The 21,236-nt window shown below is 42.4% G+C and overlaps 1 protein-coding gene across 3 annotated transcripts in view; it reads left to right on the forward strand.

The window, feature by feature from the left end:
• The window catches only part of foxj3 (forkhead box J3), an 81,633-nt gene extending 63,770 nt beyond the window's left edge, over window positions 1-17,863 (forward strand). The window contains exons 5-12 of one of the 3 annotated variants that reach the window (XM_035150915.2): window positions 1,444-1,545; window positions 5,161-5,289; window positions 7,624-7,792; window positions 11,020-11,514; window positions 12,101-12,202; window positions 12,776-12,967; window positions 13,090-13,188; window positions 13,351-17,863. In XM_035150915.2, coding sequence (XP_035006806.1) covers window positions 1,444-1,545; window positions 5,161-5,289; window positions 7,624-7,792; window positions 11,020-11,514; window positions 12,101-12,202; window positions 12,776-12,967; window positions 13,090-13,188; window positions 13,351-13,463 — 1,401 coding nt within the window. In that variant the 3' untranslated portion in view covers window positions 13,464-17,863. The remainder of the gene's footprint in view (window positions 1-1,443; window positions 1,546-5,160; window positions 5,290-7,623; window positions 7,793-11,019; window positions 11,515-12,100; window positions 12,203-12,775; window positions 12,968-13,089; window positions 13,189-13,350) is intronic. The other 2 variants (XM_035150926.2, XM_035150933.2) reach the window with 2 other exon arrangements.
• Window positions 17,864-21,236: the final 3,373 nt, after the last annotated feature.

The raw sequence follows: 21,236 nt of genomic DNA on the forward strand, positions 1-21,236 counted from the left end.
ACCTCACATTGTGGCTTACAATGTGGCTGACCTGAGGCTATGAGAGGCAGACTCGTGCACACATCCTAACACACAACATTTTTCTCAAAGCAGTTTTTAGACATAAACCTCATGACTTATTTGTTTGCCTTTCTCATATGAATGTCGCAGCAGGAGAATGTCCGCCTTAGATGCCTTCTCACCAACAGGAACATTTCTGGAACCTTTAGCTGAGGGGCAGAGCATGCAGGAGGCAGGGCATGACATTAATTCCGCTGCGGAAATCACATGTTTTTGTTTACAGCACATCAACTCCGTCGTTGGCCTTCATCGCCAAAAGCTCTTGAATCTCATTGTCTTACCAACTTGAAATTATTGTTGGTGTCTTCTGTGTCTGGCACCTCTTTTTCCATGCTGAGATTTGTATTCTTCCAGTTTTAGCACAACCACTTGCTCACTGAATCTTCTGGACTTTTTCCAGGTTTATTGTCACATGGGCTCACTCTGACATTTTCTGGATATTTTATTTGGGGGCTGATAGTAAAAGTTCCAGAGCAACTGACTCACATTCACATTGTAACATACAGCCCCTCTGGAAGAATTTCAGGAAAATGTCTTGACTTCAGTGCATGTCCTAAAGCAGCTTATCCCCCGCACAAGCACACAAGCACACACACAAGCACAGAAGTGACAACATAAAATGTTCATGTTGTCACCCTACATCATCAGAATACTATCACTTTCATTCACCGAAAAGCTTCCGTTTTCTGGTGTGAGATTGTGTATATACAAGGAATATAAGGGGACATACAGGGCAATGTGCGACTCTGCCAGCAGATTTAAGCAAAGCTCTCCTGATGCAGTTGTGTTCATTTGAGCATGACAGAAAAGAACGCACAGAGTGAAGAGTGTGTTTTCTTTAGGACACATGCGCCGTGCTCACCCTTCCCCCTCCAGACACTGTCTGCCTACAAGGCATTCCATTAAGAGTCTCACACTGAAATTGAGAGTTTGTGAAATCTCATTTATGTTTATCATGAATTAAAAATGGTATTGTTGGCAGCCAATCCTCTTACAGTAAGCAGTATTGGGAGACAGGCATGGCAGACTTATCTCACCCAACAGTGAGCCTATACAGACGAGGGGTGTGTGTGTGTGGGTGTGTGTGTGTGTGTGTGTGTGTGTGTGTGTGTGTGTTGTACGAGGTGAGGGTGGGGATGGAGTCTGCCTCCATCTCCTCAGAAAGCACAGTTCAAATGTGACCTAAATAAAGGTGTTGCTCTGTCATATGAAAACAGTTCTGGTTTAGTTTTGTGTGTCTCGTCTAAGCAGAAAATTTGTCACAAACATAATACTCATCTTAACCGCACAACCTGCTGTGGGATCTTGTGTGTTTGATAATTGGATAATGTTAAATCCTTTTTTTCTTTCTTCTGTCTACCTCTACACCCCCAACCCCCACAGGCTTCCACGCCGTACAGCCTGGAGTCTGAGTCTTTGGGGATGGAGTGTATGATCTCTGGAAGTGCCTCTCCAACGCTGGCAATCAACACTGTGACTAACAAGGTACTAGAGCCAGCCATCCAGCCTCCAGCTTCAACACACACCTGGCTACACGGCTGCACCCTGACCCCACCCACTTCTCTTACCACCTACAGCACTATTCCCCACAGAGAGAGGAGCACTCTAGTGGAGGGGAGATTCATGCACGCACAAGCACACGCTCCTATTCCTAAAGCTTCTCTGCAATGCAACCCACACCAAAATACACAACTATCTGCACTGCAGCACCTTTTTTCCCTCCACAACAACAGGCAGCAGGCTCTTGTTATCTTCAGCACGGAAATATGATGCTCACACTGATACTTGGCGCTTTGCAACCCGGTAGACCTTATACAGCCCTGTGTACACATGTAATGGGATACTCCGCATTCTGCATGGGATGTCTGTATTGGCACCTATAGTGGAGGTTGACGCCCAGAGTCGTGTTTCTCTCTCTGTGACCACATTACGCTGCCGCGCTACAGGTGACCACCCCTGCTGCTGCCTCTGTCTGCTCTCAGTGGGTTTTTTCTTTTTTTCTAATATGTGTAAAAGCTTGCACAACACAGAGCAAAGCTACAGGGACTGCTAGCTGTTAGCTTTGAGTGTGCCTCTCACTCTGAAATTTAAATAGGCTTTTTAACCTTAAGCTCTCATCCTCTGGGCCCGGTGGGGGCATCTCTCAGGAGTACTTTTGAAAAGCCTACAAGAGTCGCGTATTCATTTGCTGCAAGCGTTACAAAAAATGGTTTAATGTGAACAGGGGTGTTCATAGGAAAGAGGAGCTGGCGTGTGTACGTGCGAGAGAGACAGGGCCTCAAAAGTCTCAGCGTATGTAGTTGTGTGTTAAAACTTGTGTGTACATGTATGTGGAGAATGCTAAAGAGGCTCCCAGCTTGTTTTGATGAGAGTGTCACTGACAGCTAGGGGCTGTTTCTACGGGGAACGTACAGTTTGTCATGTTTCTGTAGCAAACAGATTCATGGGCCCGAGTGCAGAGGAAAATGACCCTTTTCCTCTCTGATTGCTCCGAAAAGGCACTTGCCAGCACAGCACCAGTCTCCAGGCATAACGTAAAGAGCTAATCCAGTCAAAGAACTCATATCAGCAACATCAGGCAAACATTAAAACAGCTTAAAAGACGACTACTGTTTGATTACAGGAGCAGATGACAGGACATTTTTTTGGTGGCTTGATTGTGATGAAACTGTCTTAAAGTGAACAGAAGACAAAGTAGAATAGCAACAGATCTCCTCGGAGAGAGCTTGTTTCTCACTGTCTTACACTGTAAACACACGGCTGGCCACGCCTCTTTCGGTGCAGTGTGCCAAGCCACAGGAATTCCCTCTCTCTGTTTTTCTCTCTCTCCCTTTCTATTCCAGTCTCTCTCCCTCATTCCCGCCTTCTCATATAGACCAATGGGAGACGCTGGTGGGGACGACTACTGAACCAGCAAGAATCTCCTCTCTGTCTCTCTTCTTGTTGGACATTCCTCGCAAGATTGCCCTACGCGCCTTTCTCACATAGACTCAGACTTTTCACTCCCCCCCCCTAAAGGTTGTGTTCTGAGGCGGCCCCTTAACATTGGTGTGGATGTGATGAAACTCTGGCACTGAAGTGTGATGCTGAAGGGAAAGAGGGGATTGTTGGAAGTGCGTTTGCTGATGAATAGTCAGGACTTTTTCTCCTCTTCCTCGCTCTCTCATATCCCTCGGTTCGGTCCTGCATGAGGGAATTGTGCGCAACGCTGGCTGGCATTGTTGGAGACACCTGGGCCAATCTTGCTTTGATTTCATAATCCATGTCTCATGCTCCAGATTAGGCCCCCATGTAAAAGACACCTCTGGCTTTTTTACTAAGAATAGATCTCTGACTCGCTCGCCTGCTAGTTAACACTGTACATATAGTATTAACTGTGGAGTCGCTCCTGCCTGTATGAGTATGCTTGCCTTTGTCCGTGTGTTTAGAACTGCATTTGTGTGTCATATGTTCGTGCATGCTTTTACATATGTGGGTTAGATGTGACCGGTTGTTCGTCTGTGACGGTGCGTGCTTGAGTGGGCGTCTTTACTCAGGGGACTGTGGGGTCTGCTTAACCCACAGAGCATTGAGGTTCATCACACTTTATTGGTGAGTAGAGTAAAAATAGAATGTGGTGAGCGACTTATGGCTAAGTTATGACTTCATTACACATAACATTTGTATTTCTATGGCACGCTGTTTTTGATTAGCATTGTAAGGCTGATTTTGTAGACGTGCCTAAGCCTTCAGTCTTAGCTGCTCATTGAGTTCCCCTTCACGCTAATGAACACTGGAGCCAAGCGTACACAGAGTGGAGGAAGGCTAGAGTTGCCTAATGAGCTTCTCTTACTACCCCCCTATCCTCCTCTCTTCCTTGAACAGCGTTGGCTGGAGTCAGCATTTGCACTCTGTTTCATTTCGTAAATCGTGGTATTTCTTTCTTATTCTCCCAGTGCAGGAGCCAAGCTCCATATTAAAAGCTTAATATGATCGGACGCTCTCTTTCTGCTTGTGTTCGCCCTGGATTCAAACCAGCATGTTAGTCAGCAGGCCAATCAGTCAAAGAGGGGCTGCCTGGGTTTCCTCGCCTCCTTGTGGCCCCTAGTAGCTCACTGCTGCTCGACAGAAGGACAAGAGGCTTCAGTCCGATGCTGCTGCTGCCGCTGAGAGGCAGCGTGCTGGGCAGGGTCGGGGCACTCTGCCTGCCTGGAGGCTGCTGCCACTGCTGTCTCATTGTGCTGAGCACAGAGCCCACTCTGTTCTGCTCACAGTGATGAGCAGAAGCCACCATGCTGCACTCAGTCACACATGCAAACACTCACACAGACACACCGGTCTCATATTGCCAGGCCCTCTTTCACTGCAACTCCATCAGTGCATTACAGCCATTCCTTTCTCACAATAAAAAACTCAACACATGGGCTATTCTCTCTGGGTTTCATTATATTAATTATCAGTATTGTTCTTCTTAATATCGTCTTAATTGTGTGATGGCACACTTTATTCGGGAAGGGTGGGAGGGGCAAGAGCGGGAGGGCTAAACCTTGTGAGACGATAATTAAGATTGTCGTCCTGAAGTGCTTCGGCTAGTTTCGCTGCTATATTGAAAGGTCAGCGTCTCGGCTGCACTGAAATCCTTTGTTAGCTGTCCCAAACGGATTTGCGCTTGGTGAGCAGATGTGGCTGACATCGCCGGTAGCGTGACCTTTAGTGATGGGAATGTCTCAGCTGTCTCCAGACCCCTTCACACGTTCAGCTGGAACCCCTTAGTGACTGTGGTGGGTGTTCAAGAGCACCCTCTGTCTCCCACACACATTGATGAAAAAGTGGGGAAAAAGTGCTCCGTTATCATGATTTGTCAGCAACACACACACACACACACACACACACACACACACACAGAAATACACACATGCTCAAGCTTTACATTTCCATACTAAATTACATCTTATTATAAATTACAGCTATGGACCAACATAAGTTTCATACCTGTTCTTTCTGAGGAATGCTGACATGCTCTACAGTCAGCAGGACTGGAGATGACACTGGGAACGTTAATGTGCGCATTTTGGTTGTGTTTCTGTGAGAGAAAAGCTAATGTGCATGCATGTGTTTCAGGTGGCATTGTACAACACAGACCAGGAGGGGAGCGACAGTCCAAGAAGCAGCCTTAACAACAGCCTGTCTGATCAGAGTCTGGCCTCTGTCAATCTCAACAGTGTGGGCAGTGTGCACAGCTATACACCGGTAAGACCAAGGACTTTTCTACACATGGACAATCTGCAGATGTTCAAAAAAATGGTTGAATTCGACATGCACAAATTGATATTAAAGAAAAGTCACCTAATGCAAAAGGACCTCAAGGACCTGAATTTTCTAATGCTATAATAAGACTGTAGTTATTAGTTATGTATAAAGTGTCTGCCCACCTTTTTGAGGACTTTGTCATAAGCTTGGCTGAATCATTGTTGACCAGTTGTAAGCAGTTCAAGGATGTCTCACTCAGGCAGGTGAAATCGGAATTACAGTAATAAAGACTGGACTAAATGAACGCAGTTTTATCACAACCATCTAAATTACAGACACTGGACCTGAGTTTAGCAGTGTTTATCAGCCGGTAGAAACAGGAGTGAAATGAACAATTTACATGCTGGTCAAGATTCAAAGCCTGACCCAAAAGAAACGCGTAGATGGCGGGGAATGGCTTTAACAGAAGAGGTTAGAGAGCCAAGAGAGAAATAAGTACTTCTGTTTTGCCATTAACTGACTGTTAGCAATTAACTGTCGTTTACAGATTTCAATACAACAGACAGGGTTGAAACATTTTGCGGCTTGAAAGACATATAGAATTTAATATAATCTGCATAACAATAGAAGTGATACCTTTTATCTGCCAGAGCAAGACAGAACCTTCGGGAACACCACAAAACAGAGACTCAGTGTCACAGAGAAACTCCTGTCAAACAGGTATTAAGAAAACCAATCCCAGTTATGCACTGCTACAAAGGTTCCTGTGCAGTATCTTGGATGCCAAATACATGGTGCCCCTGCTGTTCCTCAAAGGGAGAATCGAGTAGGATTGTGACATTCAGATTTATGTAGATGTTGCAGCTCATAACTGTGTCTTGGAGGGATATATCTATAACAGGATATTTATATAATTGTTGTATAACTGTTGTTTTTTTAGCACAAAGTGTGAAGGCCGAATGATAAATTCTCTTTTTATCCACATTTTTCAAGCTGTGGGGGAGCCATGGTCACTAATTGAATGAGAATGAAACACTGCCAGACTTATAAAGTGTACTGTATCACATATTTCATCCGATCAGAAAGCCTCAGGAGGCTCTCTTCAGAGGAGCCAGTGGTAGACAGCAATAGACCGAGGTTCAGGGTGGACATGCACTTGAGTACAACATCAGGAAGGGAGTTAAGGGAAACAGAGGAAAATGTGCACGTTCCTGGAAGCGAGACAAAGAGAAGCGCTTCCTCTGATGTCCTCCCACCAGAGATGCCCCCTCTTTGGTGTGGTCCTCCTGCATCCTAGAGTGCTCCCTGCTCCAGGCACTGGGCATCGATCGACTCAGCCTGATAGATGTGCGCTCTCTCTCTCTCTCTCTCTCTCTCTCTCTCTCTCCCTCCCTCTCTCGCACAGCCAAAGCAGCAGCTCACAGTAAACACTCCGGCTTTATTATCACCTCTTCACTCTTGCCCAAACCAGACTGCGAGCCATGCACTTCAGCGGCTTGCCCAAATCTTGAAAGAGAAGACGTTATGACCAAAAATTGGCCCTGACCTCTCTCGTAACTCAAGCCCACAGTGGACACGGGTCAGGGCCTGCTTTGTTTTGCATCACTGCCCTTGCTGTGATGAATCTTGTAGACAAACTTATTTCTGGCGAGAACGCCGCTTGCTGTCTCACACCCAGTGGCAGTGCATAACATTGACTGCCCACACAAATACATGGATAAAATGGCTGCTTATTTGTACAAGGTATTGCTATTGATTTTGATTTATATACATTTTGCTCAGCCACTTGAGTATTGACTTTGTGTCCATTCCAGTTGCTCTCTTAATGTTGTGTGAGCCGAGGTGGTAAGCACTGACCGAGATTGTTGCAGTTTGTGTAATTGTTCTTTACATATTGAGTGACTGACACCTCTTCAGGCAGAAACAAACATTGTTGTAGGAGCTCCTCAGAAGAACTGGACCATCCTCGTGTGTGTGCGTGTGTGTGCGTGTGCGTGCGTGTGCGTGCGCGCAGAATGTACATATGTTCACATAAACCACCACTTTCATTAAATATTCTTGAGGTTTTCTGTTCCTGCTGTTCCATGACCAGATAAGCACAGCGAGTATCTTTGAAAAGTATGTGTATTATTAATGTCTATGTCTGAACTTCTCAGTGTTCCTAGTAGCACAACAGACCCTATAGTCTTTGGCGCAGATGTAGCCTGTGTTTTTTCATTTTTTTTTCACACAATCCTTTACAAATTTAACAGTAAACTTCTTTTTCTTGCACGCAGTATTGTTCCCTTTTTTTTTTAAATTGCAGCTTTCTTTATCTCTTTATCATCTCCCCAGGTGACCACTCACCCAGAGCCCGTGTCCCAGTCTCTGAGCCTCCAGCAGCCCCCACAGTACAACATGCCAGACAGGGACAAGCAGCTCCTGTTCTCTGAATTTGAAGATCTCAGTGCCTCCTTCCGCAGCCTTTACAAGTCTGTTTTTGAGCAGTCCTTCAGCCAACAAGGTTAGTGGCCTCACAGGAGCATCAAGTGGAAACCTAATGGAGAGGCCAAGCTTCACTTATCAAGAACAGGATGATTCTCAGAACAATTTTCCCAATGTGGGTTTGTTCTTAACAGCTGGGGCTATTGAGAGTCTTTAGCCACTAATTACCTTTAGTGAGAAGTGAACAGATTTTCAACAGGCTGACGAGCCTATAGAGCAACTCTACACTGAATATATTCATGGTCTTTTGCCAGAGCAGCATGGAAAAGGATGTGGAGGCCCTCTACGTCTAAGTACGTCATTTGGTGTCAGAGTGCGTCTCCACATGTGTCTAAATCAGGGCTGGGGAACCTTCTCCAATCAAGAGCCATTTCAACTTTTTACAACACCCTTTGTGGAACTCATATTTTGTGCATGTTTTCTTACTGTGCTTCGTTGGTGTACTTTTTATTGATGAAAGTAACTTTTTGTATCTGTGAAAGGTGCTAGAGAAATGCATTTTATTTACTTTGCATTAAATGCCATCTGTTGGGATGGCTGTGCCTGCTTCTCTTTGGCTCTCTCAGCTGGTTTTAGCCAAAAAAACTTTCTCAAACACATCCTCACCTTTCGTAGTTCCATGCATGGCTTGCAGAAATAGTAATTCCTTACACGTATCAAACTCTGCAGTGAGCCCATGTTTAAAAACGACTAATTGGCCGGTCTTTGTTATGGCTGTTGTTTCATCACAAGCCAGAGTGAAAAGGATCAAATTGCGGTGTCCTTCACTGTTTTTTCCATAGCTTGTGCCCAATCAGTAATCCACGCTGAGATGTTTCTTTAAGACAAACTGACAGTTTGGAAGAATTTTAATTTGTCCGGTTCTTACTGCTCTGCAGCTGCAACAAGGCTCCTTCACAAATTTTCCGTCAGAGTGAGGTTTCAGCTTCTTGACTATTAGCTCACAGCCAAACTTGCCTGATAACATTGTCTCTATAAAAGATCCTTGTTGGGCACCCAAACAAGATTTGGAAAACTTGATAACCGTCATGAGATTTTTAATCTATTAATCTTCTCGCCGGCCTTGCATGCCTCAAGGCTGGATGTTACCCACCACTGGTGTAGATGGACCACTTATGATTGGATCTCACGTCCCGGCTCTATAAGCAAATAAAAACACACAATTTCTTTGCAAAGACCAAATGTGTTGAAAACGTTGCCCAAGAGGATAACGTTTGATGCACTTGAAATATACCGTATCTTTATGGGCTTTTCGAAACTTACAGACGTCATGGACAAAGAGAACAGGTGAGGATGTCAGTTGAGTAGGTGGTTCTTTAATGTGGACTGAGAAACATTCACTTACACAATGCTAAAATAATGTGGCCACCTGCCGTCCAGACAACCTCCAAATGTGATCTGAGCAATTGGATCTGAATGCGTCCTCAAAGCACCTTGGGTGCATTCACACTTCCACTTTTGATCGGATCACCCAAGACACATGTTAATGCCAGTTATGAACAAGGCTCGAGTTTTAACAGTTGTATCATTAATTAACAATTAATATGCCACCTGTGTTGCTTTATATCCTCAAATTACTTTAACGTTTTCTGTATGTTGTTATGTGTGAAACGTTTTCTCATGCAGGCTGTTGTTTCACTCGAGAGGTGAAAGAGGTTACAAGCAGCCCTGAGTCCTGAGTAAATCGGTTGGCTTTGAGCTCAATTTGTCATAATGATAGGGATCCTGTATGAGATACTACGTAGTGGTGGATAGAGCCCAGCTTTCCAAAAGCCTGTGAATCCCTGTAGAACCAAATGCATTTTTTTTCCTTGTAATCTGATTGACTGATAAACAAAGAGCACTTGACAAGCGGGTTATGAGCAAAGTAGACTGAGCTTTCTGTGTATAACCTACTTTCACAAACCAAATGCATTTCATGCTAATGTTTTCAAAGAGTTCCTCTCCTCTTATCTATCATCTATGTTTCATTAGTTGAAAGTTGTTACCTTTTTTTATGTGCATAAAAGTGAAATCTTTTAGTCAGACAAGCTCTAGCAATTAAAAAGCGTAAATAATCGAGCTAGAGGATTTCACACTCTGCCGCTGTAGACAGTGAGCTAATTCACTGGCTTTGATAATAGGTAATGAGCTCGCATTATTATTCTGGTGTTGCGTTAATTGCTTTCTGTATTTCCCTGGTTGGACAATGGGCTTTCTGTGCCGATAAGAGATGCACCTTTGTCACCCCTGCGGTGAGTGTTACGTGCCGATTGTGGAGGTGCGGGACTGGAGTCAGCTCTAAAAGCACTCCAGTGAAATAGGTTTACTGTGCCAAAGCTGTGAAGGACAGAGCCTCTTAAGACCACTCCCCACCACTCAGATGATTGCAGTGGGGTGTGCAGATGTTCATGCTCCAGTCATGTCTGTTAAAGAGCAACGCAGCAGCGCTATGGATTTGTCAAAGACGATCCAGAGCTGTGTGAGACGGCAGCTCGGGCACGTGGACCTCAGAGTCACAACTGGTGCTGAGTCATTCCCTGATACAACAAAATGGCAGCTGGTCCGTCTCAAGTGTAGAAGTACTTAAACACAGGAGGACCACATTCCATCATTGTAAGATGTTAAGATACATGACCTTAAGTAAGTGTTTTAACATTTGAAGACCCCGGCTCTCTTTGTGTTGAAAGTGCATTATACTAATTCACCTAAATCTGAAACCATGAGACTGGTATTTGTATTGGACTTAAAGTCTTTTCAGAAACCAGGGCTTCAACTAAACGTTTTCATCTTCAATTAATTTGTCAATTGTTTTATTCAGTGATTCTCAGAGCCCAAGGTGACGTCTGCAAATTGCTTTTTCTGTAAAATCCGTTTCACACATACATTCAATTTACAACAAAAGGAATCAGAGAAAAGAAGAAAATCCTTCCACCTGAGAACGTGTTGACATTTGTGCTTGATAAACATTGAGTCAAAAGAAAATTAGGCAAAAATGTTGATGATTGATAAGTTGTTTAAACGATTTTTCAAGCTGTTTGTTCTGGCTTCTATTTCTGGCTTTCTCTGTTAAACAGCTCTGTAAACTTTAAAAGTTACATTTCTAATTATTTTGGGGTTTTTTGGTTACACAGAACAAGATGTTTAAAGATGTCACCTTAGGCTTTTCAATCCATATGATAATAATCATGAGTTGCAGCAGTGGATTAATCATTTTTTGATCGACAATTTGTTTCAGCTTTGTGTTTGTGTGCTTTTGTTTCCCAGGTCTCATGGGATTACCGTCAGATTCATCCCAGCAGACCCACACCTCCTGCTCCTATCAACACTCCCCCAGTGGCACCATAAGTACACAGAACAACCTGTCAAACAACCAACCCAACAACCACCCCAACAGCCACTCCGCCAACAGTGGCCAGGTGCCCCTGTCCCATCCTGCCCAAGCCCACCCTGGCCACGGCTCGCCCCACGCGCCGCACCTCCCGCAGCACGGCGGCCCCCACAACCAACACAGCCAACACGCTCAGCACAGCCAACACAGTCAGCACCAACAGCACTCCCAGCACCCCCAGCACGCTGCTCATTCCCAGCACGGGCAGCACCCATCGCAACATCCGCCCCACGGCCAGCACCCGCAGCAGCACACGCCACACCCCTCCCAACACACGCAGCACAGCCAGCACCCTCCTCAACACGGGCAGCAGCATCAGAGCCTCTCCCACCAGCCCCATCCTACCCAGCAACAGCTGGCCTGCAACCCAGGTAAGACCCTCTGTCTGTCATCGTCTTGCCTTTGAACCACCGTCATTGTTTAGTTGTCTCCTCCTTTTTTCAATCAAAGACGACATGTTCACGAGTGTCGGGCCTTATCTTTAACCATAAAGCGTTGAGAAATTGTTTTAGGTACATAACAGTAAATCATCTTCTGATTGATTATCTTTGCTTTTGTGAGAACAAAGCAATGTTGCATCCAGAGACTTTAGTGCCGATACAGAGTCGACTGACTCCTCCTAGTGGCCTTAGCGCAGTACTGCTCTGTTTAAAAGCCTGAATAACGGTTATATTTGGCATTACCGTCTTACTCATTTGGCACTAAAAGATTGCCTGCATGGCTTTGAAAATGTGACTACAGTGAAAATCCATCATCTGCATGCATCACCTAATCCATAGGTAATAACAATTACAGAATCAATCATTGTGTAGTTGTCCAATAATAATGTAATTAGGACTAAATCTGTATTTGTCCCACGAGTGAAGTTGATGTTGGAACAAAAATCACTTGTGCTTCACATCTTCCATCTTGTAATGTTAAACAGAGTAACAGTTTGAGTGTGTGTGTGTTTTACAGGTTTACTGTCTGACTGGTATCCAAATCTGGATGCACTGAAAGAAAGCTGCCGTATTGCTAGCAGCTACAACTGGGCTGATGTCGACCTTTCACCTTTCCAAGGTGCAATTTGGATGCTATGAACAGATCTCACTGCTTTTACAAATACTAAACAAATACTAATGAAATAAACACAAGTTTGAGATGGTGATATTTGATTTTCTGTGTCAGATGTTTCTCCTGTGTTCTCGCATGATCAGAAGAAACAAACATTTGGAGCCAGGAGCTGATAGAACAGCGCTGGCCAAGCTTTTGATTGAGTCCTCAAGTGTTGACACTGTGGAGTTGATTATGAGTTTAATTAAACTGAGCTCTTCAATTAAATAACACTGCCTTCAAGTTTAATTACCAAAACACAGAGCTCAGCAGGTCAGTTTATCCAATTACAGTCTAGGATTGCAAGGTAGGATGTTTTTTAAGTATCACCCACTGAAGGTTACTGACATAATGAATATATATTGCAGCTAAGTCTTTGCTTCTTGTTAGAAAATTAATTTCTCATTTGCTAAATTTATATTCTCTGGACAGTCAGCGGGTGCAGCTACATACATTTAACTGTCACAAAGGTATTTAAGTGCAGACTGATGCAGCTAGTTGTATTTTTAAATGTAAGTTGTTATGTTTTGTGCTCCTCAGGTTTAAGAGACAGTATGAGACAAGCTGAGTTGAACAACTGGTCCCTGGAACCCACCCAGATCGCAGACCTCTGCTCGTCCATCAATCAGTTTTTTGCCCGCACTGGTGTAATCCAGCCACAGGGGGCAGTGCAGCCTTCAGTTTGCCTCGGCTCCATGCACCCCAACAAACCCAGCCAGCACCTCAACACAGGTTTGTCAGCCAGTACACAAATGTACAAAATTATCTTTTTCTAATGCATCCTATGGATTTTATCTGCAGGTTCTCTTATTAGTGTGGTTTTAAATTAAGTTGTGTTCTGATTCCCTCCTCAGGAAATCTCTACATGGACTCCAGACAGAGCATGTCCATGATGGGTCCTCCAGGATACCCCCACATGCCCCCCATGAATAGCGCAGGACCCACGATGACAGGTGACATAAAGTTCCAGCTATCTGTGGAAAAACATGATCACTTACAGCCATTCAGTTTCCCAATGTGATCAGTTTATATACAAAACCATTACATTGAGTTCCCCTGACCAAGAAAGCAGCTGGGTGGACCTAACTCTTCCTTCCCACTTTGTTTTTCTCCAGGACACCACGCACAGATGAACCAGCAGCACATGATACCTACCAGAAACTTCCAGATGCATCGTATGCCAGCCGACGACATCCAGGACGACTTTGATTGGGACTCCATTGTCTAGCCCCTAGACCTCCTTTTTTTTGCAAAGAATGGGGAGCAAGGAGAGGAGGAGGAGGCTGGAGGAAGAAGCCAGGCTGAGCTGAAAGGCCGCAGCAGGAGGAGGAGGAGAAAGAGGCCGTTGTGGGTGGGATGCAGAACATTTGATACGCTTTGGAGAAAGACAGACTTCAGAGTCCTGACATTTTTACAAAAGCAAAACATACATAGAAAATGTTAAACTTTGAAGACAATCATATATAGTCGGACATGTCAATGTGATTGCTTACATACTTGTCTAGAGGCAAGTAGAACACATTCATGTCTAAACCACATGCTCCTCAGCTCCTCAGCCAGCCCTCTCCCCGTCCCCAGCCAGCAGCCTTCCAAAGTCTGAACCCCTCCCCCCCGACTGACCCCCTGCTCCGTAACTGTTATGTGATTTGAGCGACGTGTTCAGCTTGTAATTCTTCTCGTGTTGACATTGGCCTCAGCTGTCTCTTGGATGAGTTTATCTCTCTTTTTTAGATTCTTTTTTGTTTTGCCTTGTCTTTTTTTAAAATTTGTTTTGAGGAAACACAGGCCGTCTCTGAGTAATGTAAAGGTGCTTGTTGGTCACTTTTTTGGGAGAAAGAGAAAGCCCCACTGTGGCTGAATCGGTGGTGAAAGTCAGGTTTACAATAACTGAGGTTTTGTACAGGGTGTTAAATGTTTAAGGCTTGATATTAAACAAACCAAGGGAGAGAGATAGTGAGAGAGATCACAGAGAGTGTTGTGATCTGTTTTCACAACCAACCAATGTGATCAGGCTCACTGCAGCAGACAGGTAATGGGATTACATTTTCTAAGTTTTCTGTGTCAAGCACATCAAGATGAGTGAACATGGTGAGTGTGAGTCGATTGTGATACCAGGGAAGTCAGACATTTTGTCTTTTTTAAAACTTCATTTAACTCAAAGGAACCGGATGTTAAGTTTCTCTGTGTCGTTTATATTTGCTCCACCAATCAGAAGCTGTCATAACATTAAAGTTTTAATGGTTAAAATAATCAGTTTTACACGAGAAGCCAATTGATCATCAAACAAGCCAGCATCAGTCAATAACTATTAAAATGAGTCCAACCGACATTTGGACCGACAACTTTCATCCGGTCTCAGTTTATCGCAGATCGATCAGTATTGGCATATATGTCGGCCAATAAGTGAGAATAAAAAAAAACTAGCACAAAAATACCAAAAATGTCATAATCGACTCAGCAAATATAATCATAATTCTTGAATGAAAGACGGACTAGATTGATTGGTGGATTTTGTTAAACCATGTTAAGCTGCCCATCCTCTGCCTGTAGCTCTGTATACACTGAATCTTCTCATCTTAATTTTCCAATAAAAAGCCATTAATCATATTTCCCCCCCAAAAAAGTTTAAAACATCCATTTGTATCGAAATCCAATTATACTAAATTATAATAACAGAATAAGATCAGGTTTACAATTTTTAGAGTAATTGTTTTAAGCCTCACTGACTTGAAACAGTTAAGAGACAAAGAAACCAATAGAAAGCTCACTGAAGCTCTTGTGGAAAACTAATGATCAGATGTAGAACTCGACTTTGATTTTCATCCAAAGTCACATTGTGTACATCAAAAAGAGTTTGATGCTACCTTCAGTGTTATTTGTCACTTCTGACATTTGAATTATGGATTTGAGTCTTTTTTTAAAAAACTCATTTGAGTTTGCTATTATACAATCATAACAGAATGAGAAATGTGATTCATACAGTACATGCAGTGTGTGTGTGTGTGTGTGTGTGTGTGTGTCGTGTGTGTGTGTGTGAGCGTGTGAGCGTTTTGGTTTTATTGTAAAGTTAGGGCTATGATGCAATCATCTCTGTACTATCTATGAGCACAAAAGCAGATGCACACAGTGATTTAAAGACTAGATTAGAGATTTTGTGTTTTAATGAGAAGGGGTTTCTCAAGCACAGAACAGGGAGATCAGTGGTTGTGGAAACTTTTCCTCTGTGTCCTGTAACAAGTGACTCGTCAATCAGCCCGGAGCTGAACGTCTGAGACACAATGTTAGAAAACAAAAAGCCCTTTGCACACTCTTACTTTTTGTTGACCTTAACCGTTTTTAAAGATGCAAAGCACCTCCTGGTTCTAGTAGCAATTCACTCCCACAGTGAGACTATCTGACCCCTAGTGGCAAATATGGGGCATTGTCTACATTCGATGATGAGAAACTGCTGAGCTGTGTGTGCGGTGCTTTGCATCTATAACACTGTGTGTCCCTGTTTAAAGAAGTAACTAAATGCTTTCACCACTCACATGTAAATATGAAGCTACAGAAAGGAGACGGCTAGTGTCAGTGAATTTGTTATGGTTACACCTTTTTATACCTTTTGATATTGTGTACGAGTTATATTATGTCCAACACAAAATATAAATCATTGAATCTAAAGTATTCCTGCAGAGGCCTTCACACCTCTCAGGTCAGCCATCTGTGAAGCAGGATTTTGGTCAGGCATAGTAAAAGTCCTACACAATATTAAAGGTAATAAAAGGTCTGAATCAGGGTTTATTGCCAAGTAGGTTTGCACATACATTGAATTTGCTGTAGTTTGTATGTGCATAAGCATAAATATAACCCAAGGGAACAGTATAAAATCTGTGTAATATGAACGATGGATATGTACAATTTGACGTATGTACATATACAGGAAAGTTCAAGTTTCACAGTCAAGGTGTAAAGGCAACAAATTCACAAAGCTTAGCCCAAAGTCTGGGAAATGAATGCTAGGCTAAGCTAAGCTTTCCACCATCAGTCTGTAGCTTCATATTTGCAGTACAGACATGAGTGTGTTTTCAGTAAGAAAGAAGGTAAATGAGGTTATTTCCCCAAAACTTTGACCTTAAGACAATTCATCTGCCAGGACTCTCGTAGTGACTGTTGTTTTAATATCTGGATGACAATCATGGATTTTTTTTAATGATATTGCATAATGTCTTTTGTTATTGTGAGAACAGGCACTTTTCAAGTCTCTGTTTTATTGGATATTACAGAACCATACGTTTCAACACAGAACCAGCCCGGTTTGACACTGTTGATCTCTCTTTTGAACCATGAAGTCATATTCTCTTCTTTCAATTGATACTGCCGTTCATTTTTATATTTTCAGCTAATGTTCTTTTTTGTTGTTGTCGTTTTTCTTACCAATCATTCACCCCCGCTTCCTCCACCTCACGTGGCCAATCCTCGCCTGTGGATCTCAACTACGAGTTTTTTTTAAGTTTTGTTCTACTGCCAGAATTTCATACCTAGTGTTCGGACATGATCCTTTAATCAGTTGACCCCAATCATGACTTTTTTTAAGGTGAGTGTGGATCAAAGGACTGCAACCGAAGACGGCAGTGGGGAAAAAAGAGCAGCGGTGTGTATTTGTTTGGACTCTACGAGCTGAAATAAACCGTGAACATCCTGTGAGTCCTGGGTTGGCGGAAGGTGACGAGAGGTTCGGCTCTTCCAGGTGAAGACACGTGAACGTGGAGCTGCCATTTGAGCACATCAGCCCGAGGGAAGACAAAAAACGGTTGCGGCTATTCAAAAAAAAAAGGGGGAAAAAGGTGAAGACAATGACTGGATCATAATCACAATTTTACATTTTGTCTGTATGTGTGTGTGTGTGTGTGTTTGTGTGTGTTTGCTTGTGTGAGTTGAATTTCTTTTTTTCTAAAAGATGATTTAGGTTTTAAATACCGCTGGACATGTACCTGCCAGAGAGATTATTATTATTGCGGAAAAAAAAGATGAAAAGATGAAAAAAATAAAAAAAGCCTTGTTACAATATGGGAAAGAACTGCCAACAAGTACTGCTGATCGGGGCCTATTTTATTCAGTGCTGGTGTGTCGTGCTTGTATATATATGTCTTTTCAATCATCCCTTTTTTCCTCTTGGGGGTGGGGTCTGGAGACAGGGGGTGGGTCTTCTTCACAAAAGAGAGGAGGGAAAAGAATAGAGTATTTTGTTATCGTCCAATCAGAGGGTGACAGTATGTATATATCTATATTGTATATATGTGATGAAAATGCGTTGGCTTTTTGTGTGACACTACCTTTTACCTGTACTATGGTTCTACATTCAGTGTTTCAGTGTTGATAATATATATTTGGTTTGTGTTTTATTTTTTGTTTTGATTTTGTCTTTGTCATTTCTTGTATTTTTTTTCCTCCTATTTGTCCTTTTTTGTTTATTGCACGGTTTATTACTTTTGTTGTCCGATGAGGTGACACAGCTACTCTTTGTATTCGTTTAGTGCTGTAAAATAACTCAAGTGTTATTAGAATTGTCTATACCACCGCCCACCCCACCCCCCTTCCCCAATATGCATGAATGGCACTTAAAAGAAATAAAATATGGTAACTTCACTGTGGAATAATGTGCTGCTTGAGCTTCTTTCACCTGAGAACTTGTCTCGACAACAGAACCAGCAGACGCAGCGATTTTCCAAAAGCACAAAAAGGACTTATCAAGACTCGAAAGAGAAAACTTGACGTATCAAATGTCAAAGTGCAGATCCACCTTTTCCCACAACAGCTCATAACAGCGTTTTTGATTTGGTCCTCCTGCTTTTTTTAGCACCAACATCTTTCAAACTCCACAGCCAAAGTAAAACTATCTTTTCGTTCAGACTTGACATTGGACCGTTTTCGTCAAGAGAAGACGTTTAACTACTTTTTGAGAATTTGAGGAAAGTATTTTGAATTAAAATGTCATTCATCAGCTACACTGCTTATCTTTGGAAGGTTGTGGGAGGCGGGAGCCAGTATCAGCTTTTCCAGCAGATATTGGACGAGAGGTGTCTTAATGTGTCTGCACTGTGATGAAGGCAACTGCTGCCAGTCCTGCTCACATTCACACCCACAGACTCCCCAAGTAACAGGAGCCAAAAATGGGAGAACATCCAAACTACAAACAGCCGCAATCGGCCCGCAGGTTTGAATCCCAGAATCTACTTGTTGTGCAGCAGCGGTGTTGAACCACTGGCCCACTCAGTACAGATCCATGCAATAGAAAGACTTCAGCCATGGCCACTCTCTGCATGAAAATTCAATAAAAAATGAAATGAATAAAAGTTGTGCTTCACATGACAAGAAAAGAGAATTTAATGTGTAAAAAACAATAAATATAACATGTTGTAATGAACCATCTCATTTTCAAGAGGTTCCCTAAATAAAATCATGAAATAAAATAAAGGCAATAAATATATGGAAACTAAAAAAAATTTACATGATGCATAAGAAAAATAATGATAAATATAGGGACAGGCGATAAAGCAATATCATTATTTATTGTAATATAATTTGAATTAGTAGCAATATGACTAAAGGTCGATGTATATACCAATATCATTCTCATACATTGTGCAAACAGGAGATATAACACATCATTGTTCTACTTCAGATTTGTAAAATGTAAAATCTGTGGTTAATCAAGTGTTTGTCATTCGCTGTTCATAAAGAGTTTAAAACCACAACCTTCCCTCAGGAGCTAAAATCAGTCTTTAAACATAGAAGGAATCATTAAATGTGTTGATTCTCATGATCAATGATGAAAACTTGTTTCTTGATAAAAATGTTCAGCCATTTTCCCTCATAGCTCTTTTGAGATGGTGCTGGTTACTTTGAGTTTTGGCTGGACTCCAAGATTCAGCATTTCTTTCTTCAGTTACTGTAAAAGAAACAGAGCAGGTCCAGGTCTCAGGAATCAGGACACCAGGGACGCCTGGTTGTTCCCACTGAGACTCAATCCAAGAACAAGTTCAACACCACTGAGGTGATTCTGAATCAATTTGTGGACGTTACAGTTCCTGCAGCAGAGACTTTAAACTGAAGCCTGAGTTGAACGTGTCAGGGATCATGCACAGAGACCATGTGCGGCCACAATGATGATGAACCTCTAGCTAAGAATCGAACACTGAGGTTTTTTAATCACATCCAGTGTCCTATTTTACATTTGGCCACAATGGTGATTCGTTCCTCTGCTGTACATCTTATACACAGTCTTCTATCACGGGTCTACTGACCTGAAAAGCTGACGTTTTCTTTGTAGTTATATTCAAACATTCGAGGTCATAATTATCATTAATCAAAAAGACATTCCACACAACAGAAAGTTATGTGGGAAAAAAGGCTTCATTAATTCCTGGGGCACATGCAGTGTTATAACATGTCGGCGGCTGTGTCAGAGCTCCCAGTGAGAAGAGCTGACGATTACGAGTGTTGACTTGACTAATGACGGTTAGAGTTTCTCACTGGGGCAGTTGCTCGGAGCAGCATTCTGCACTCTCATGTCTTTTATCACTAAAGGATGAGCTGCGGTGAAGAAGTGTCATCCAATCTAATTGGTTTAACTCCATGATTGTTATCAGGGAGGTTGGTATCGAGATGATGATTTATTTTTTGTCTCTCGGCATTTAAAAAGTGTTTCTTTTCAACGTTTCACCTCTGAAATGTTGTGTCCTGTATTTGTGTTTTGTTGTTGAAATAGAAATAAAATTTGTCTGAAAAGTTTACTTAAACTATCAAAAGTACAAATATGTTTTCGACGTCATAATGATCCCAGATGTATTTATAATTAGTTTTCTTAGTTTTGACAGCTGTACTTTTAACTACATGTGTACATATCGTTTAGAGTTAGATTGTGGAGTTTTCTTTAAACCAAAGTTATGTTTACAGTCAGTATTCCGCAACAAAACATCCTTGAGGTGTCGTTCTAAAAAATAGATTTGTGTGGTTTTACATTTACATTCATCTTCATCAACACTTCTTCTTCTTCTTCACTGCACATTTCTACTTTTCTTTGTGCTTCACCAGCATCAACAGGTGATCGGCCAGAGGCAGGAATGTGTCCTCGTGCACGTGCACAGTACAAACAATATCAGGGACCTACACGTAAAAAGCTCTGTGGCTCCACTTGTAGTCAATATCTCAACAGGGAACCTTTAATCTAAATGTCAGTGTAAAATCCTGATCACAGGTTTAAACTGCACAGTAACAGGTGTCAGACAAATGTGGCGTGTGTGAAAAGTGCAATAATTCCCTCTGACATGTGGTGGAGTAGGATGATAAGGTGTCGTAGCATCATGGAAATATGTGAGTTGTTCCACCTGATTTCAACAGTGTGTCTTAAATCTGTGGGATAGTTGTTATACAGTAGGTCGATTATTGGCTACCTCCAGGGCTGATAACATACCAGTGCATTAATGCCGGTCTTTATTCCCTATAACATCTGAAGTGTGAGCATTTCTAAATGTTTTGATTCATATTTGATTGACGATGATTGTTTGGTGATGACTTTAATGTTCATGTGATATTTGATTTCTCATCTTAAAACAATAAATGCAGGTAGAGTGAAAATGTTCCTTCTTTCTCAGGGTTGTTCAAGCATCAAACATCGACTTGTATTTAATCACAACGTGTCCTTTACATAGAGCATGTACATTTCCACTAGCCTCCATACACTGAGTCCAACACAAGCATTCAAAGGCTCACACCTCCTACGAGCCGTTGAAAGGTTGGCCCGTCACTTTTTCTGTGCTGTCACGCAGCATGAGACAGACAGACCACAAGATGATTTTGAAGGTTTCATTTCCTGCCTAGTTTGCATCATACTCGCAATCCTTTAAAGAAACATCTCTAATGAATGAAAAAAAAATTCTATCTACCAATCGTTATGTGACTTTGTAAACTATAAGATATCTATATCAGTATTGGCTTTTAGACATCCTGTATCAGCTGC

Source organism: Hippoglossus stenolepis, chromosome 3, assembly GCF_022539355.2.
Source record: "Hippoglossus stenolepis isolate QCI-W04-F060 chromosome 3, HSTE1.2, whole genome shotgun sequence".
Lineage (NCBI taxonomy): Eukaryota > Metazoa > Chordata > Actinopteri > Pleuronectiformes > Pleuronectidae > Hippoglossus > Hippoglossus stenolepis.